Genomic DNA, 3912 nt, shown 5'->3' on the forward strand with positions numbered 1-3912 from the left:
TGCTTTAGCCACTATGCTACCAGAGCTGCCATAACCAAATATCACAAAATGGGTGCCTTTAAACATGATAAACTTACAGTTCTGAAAACCAAAAGTCCAAATCAGGATTGTGGTCATGCCAGGTTACTCTGTGGGCCTCTCTCCTTATTTCTGTTGCTTCTAACAATCCCTGATGTTCCTTTGCTGCTAGATCCATCTACCTCTATAGTCACATGGCACCTACATTCCCCCTATGTGTCACTTACATTTTATAAGACACCACTCTGGAGAAATTAATAACAAGACCTACCCTGCTCCTGTAAGACCTTTTTAGACCTAAGTGATAATAAAATAAGTCCCCAATTTCTCCCAACTAGTTCATATTCATAGGTACAGGAATTACAACATCTACATATTTTGGGGGAGGAACACAATTCAATCCACATCATTTGGAAAGCATTTTCCTGCCATGCAGCCTTTTAATATTAAGATATGTGACTAATGATCTAGAAAGAACTATCATAAAGACCATCTTCAGTATAAAGAACCATACACACACACACACACACACACACATATGTTGTTGTTGTGATGTGCCCTTGAGTCGGACCCGACTCATAGCGACCCTTCCTTGGGTTTCTGAGCTCTGGTAGCATAGTGCCTAAGGCACTTGACTGCTAACCAGAAGGCTGGTGGTTCAACCCCACCAGCCACTTCTTGGAAGGATAGTTAGCAATCTACTTCTGCAGTGATACTGCCTCAGAAACCCAAGGAAGGGTTGCTATGAGTTGAGTCCGACTCAATGGCACATAACAACAACAACAAATATATGTATGTATATTTTAAATAATCAATTTCAAGTAAAATCTTGCTACATATTTTGATATATTTTCATTTTTTACTCATATTAATTAAAATATTTTCCTTATTTTCAGAGTATCACCAAATAAAATCAACAGTGTAAGCTATGTCTACATCAAAAAGATACTTTGTATTTTTAGCAAGTAAGGACAGTAAGACTGGAAAGTGGAATAGTGTACTTGGTAAAAGGAGAAAATGAACAACTTTAATGGGAATGGTTTATGAAGGATGGGACAAAGACTTGGTGATCTGTTCCCATAAATATTATAGCCTAAAAGACCCTATAGAACAATTCTACTCTGTTCTCCAGCATCACTATGAGTTGGCATTGACTTGATGGCAAAGGGAGGATAATGCTACTTGGAGATGAAAGCTTTTTCTAAAATTCTAATCTAATATATCACTACTGTAGAGAATTCTGTGAAGCTGACCAAGGATGTTGATCAATGTACCTTAAGTAGATGCAATTGCACTTAGGAAAAGTAATTCTACCACCTAACCCACTCTACATGAGAGTATTTCTTGTTTTGTAAAGAAATATTCTTTTATGCAATGCAAATAAGCAGAAAAAGCATACCAAGAAAATGTATTTGTAGTTTGTCCATTTCTTTCACAAAATTATGGTGCTCTAAAAACTTCATTGGTGATTTTTTTTTCCCCCATCTTGATTTTTGCAGCTTTAATATGAACTTCTCTTTTTCAGCAGACTCTGCCCATTTCAGGAGTTTCCGTTTCTGAGGTGCGTAAGCAAAAAAAGTTTTAACAATTACAATTATAGGTCATAAGCATCTTATATGTTAACTATAAAGAACATTTTGGGTTTTCTCAGTGACCTGTTAATGTTAATTTGCATATTTTATTTTTCCTGATATTCTAAATATTCTGAAGTGAGGTCTTTAGATTTCAGACTTGAAATATTTCTAATCTCTATTTGTTATAAGCATTAGAAAACAAGAAATTATGTAATACAAAGTATACAGTGAAAAATAAAGGTTAATTTCCAAAGAATTTTGGCCAGTTTAGAAAAAAAAATGCTGTTGTTCTTGTTGCTAATGTTAAACTGTAAATATAGTGCTGAAAATCCAAAACTGTTCTATCCTTTGAGCCATGAAAATGTATCTTTCAATGATAGTTTGTTGAGAAACTTGATCACTTCAAAGTGCCCATCACTTGAAAAAGAATACATTTACATCAGTCCTTTAGCACATGAAATAGCACAGAGAGTCATTGGAATAAAATATAGTAACAGGATAAATGACTTTTATTTTGAAAATAAATGTAAGCATTACTATAGCATTTATTTTCAGTAAAATGTCAGCTTTACCTTTGCATTAATGGAAATTTCTTTATTGTTCTCTGACAATATCCTATTCAATAGTATTATCTCTAAAGAAAATGTCCAAATGGTATTGCTTCCCTTAAAATTATAATTTGATTCAGCTTGTTGGGGAAAATATTGTTTATAATATATGAATAGGACATGAGAGTATGGATTTATTTAGAGGATAATATAATTTCACAAATGTGTAAACCCCTCTCCAGAAAAAATATCTAATCAGTATAGATGAGCTCATTGAATTTAAAAAAATAAAATTAAACACTTTATAGCTAGAAATTTACTTTAAAGTATACTAGAAATATGCTTGAATAGATTTCTAAATTAAAAAGGAATATTATGCTGTTTACATATACTTTAAGTTAGAAGATTTTATAATAACTATCGTAATTATCATTAAATATATTCATTGAATTAAATATTAAAGAAGATGCAAAAGTCTTAAGAAGGTACATCATTTAATCTAATTACTTAATTTTAAGATAATTTCATGTCTTCAAGTCTTTGTTTCTTTTGTACCCTATCATAGTCCTAAAAGTGAATATAATCAGTTTATATGAAATTTTAAGTTATCCCATAAACCAAAAAAAACCAAACTCACTGCTGTGGAGTTGGATCTGACCCATAGTGACCCCTCCTTGGGTTTCTGAGCAGACATCACTACAGAAGTAGATTGCCCAACCTTCCTTCCGAGGAGGAGTCAAATGCCTTAGGCACTATGCCACCAGAGCTCCTAGCCAAAACACCAAATTCACTGCCATGGAGTATGATCTGACCCATAATGACCCCTCTTTGGGTTTCCAAGGCAATATCACTGCAGAAGTAGATTGCCCAACCTTCCTTCCCAGGAGTGGCTGGTGGGTTTTAACCTCCAGCCTCCTTGTTAGCAGTCAAGAGCTTCTAAAGTTATCCCATATAACTACCTAATTTGCAGCATTTAATTTCAATGACCAGAACAAAATTGCTGTTTTCATACTATGCCTCATTGTTAAAAAAGGATCATTATTTTTTCTGATGTGTATATATTTGTCCTACATTTTGTTTTCTTTTCCTGGCAAGATATGTTGGTTTATAGGAGCTCTGGTGGCATAGCACCTACGGCATTTGACTGCAGCCACTCCTCCAAAGGAAAACTGGGCAACCTACTTCCATAGTGATAACACCTCAGAAACCCAAGGAGGGGTCGCTATGAGTCAAATCTGACTTGATGGCAATGAGGTTTTTTTTGTTTTTTAAATCAATTTGTTTTCATTATTCCCCAAAATCCTTACCTAAGTTTTTTCGCTATGTTATTCCAAAATTTACTTCAAGCTCATTTATGAATACATACCTACATATATGAGTGTGAACACATACATACATATACAAAACACAGACACTGTTTTTCACCATCAGGACATTGTTCCTGGGTTAACTGAAACATTTTGTTAAAGTATGTGTAGGGGTGGCATATAGAAAGATATATTCATATCTTAAACATTTTACTTAGAACATATAAATGTACATTTAATGTCTGTACTTTTAATGTAGAATGGAGGGGTTTTCTTTGAGGACTGGCTTAGTAATTGGAAAGGACATGCGTAAACCATACACATACCACCCATGAACTCCAGTTTTAATTATTTTAAAATATAATGTAGGGAGGCGGGGCAAGATGGCGGACTAGGCAGAAGGATTGCACAGACCCTCTTCAACAAAGAAAAGGGAAACCAATTAACACAGACACAGAAGATAAT

General features: G+C 34.2%; 1 protein-coding gene across 1 annotated transcript in view; it reads left to right on the forward strand.

Annotated features, from left to right (window-relative positions):
* The window catches only part of DGKB (diacylglycerol kinase beta), a 913416-nt gene that overhangs the window by 257183 nt on the left and 652321 nt on the right, over positions 1–3912 (forward strand). Inside the window, exon 13 of the mRNA XM_007946219.1 lies at positions 1544–1579. Coding sequence (XP_007944410.1) covers positions 1544–1579 — 36 coding nt within the window. The remainder of the gene's footprint in view (positions 1–1543; positions 1580–3912) is intronic.

Source organism: Orycteropus afer, unplaced genomic scaffold (assembly GCF_000298275.1).
Source record: "Orycteropus afer afer isolate SDZICR_OR568_19922 unplaced genomic scaffold, OryAfe1.0 scaffold00008, whole genome shotgun sequence".
In the NCBI taxonomy this organism is placed as follows: domain Eukaryota; kingdom Metazoa; phylum Chordata; class Mammalia; order Tubulidentata; family Orycteropodidae; genus Orycteropus; species Orycteropus afer.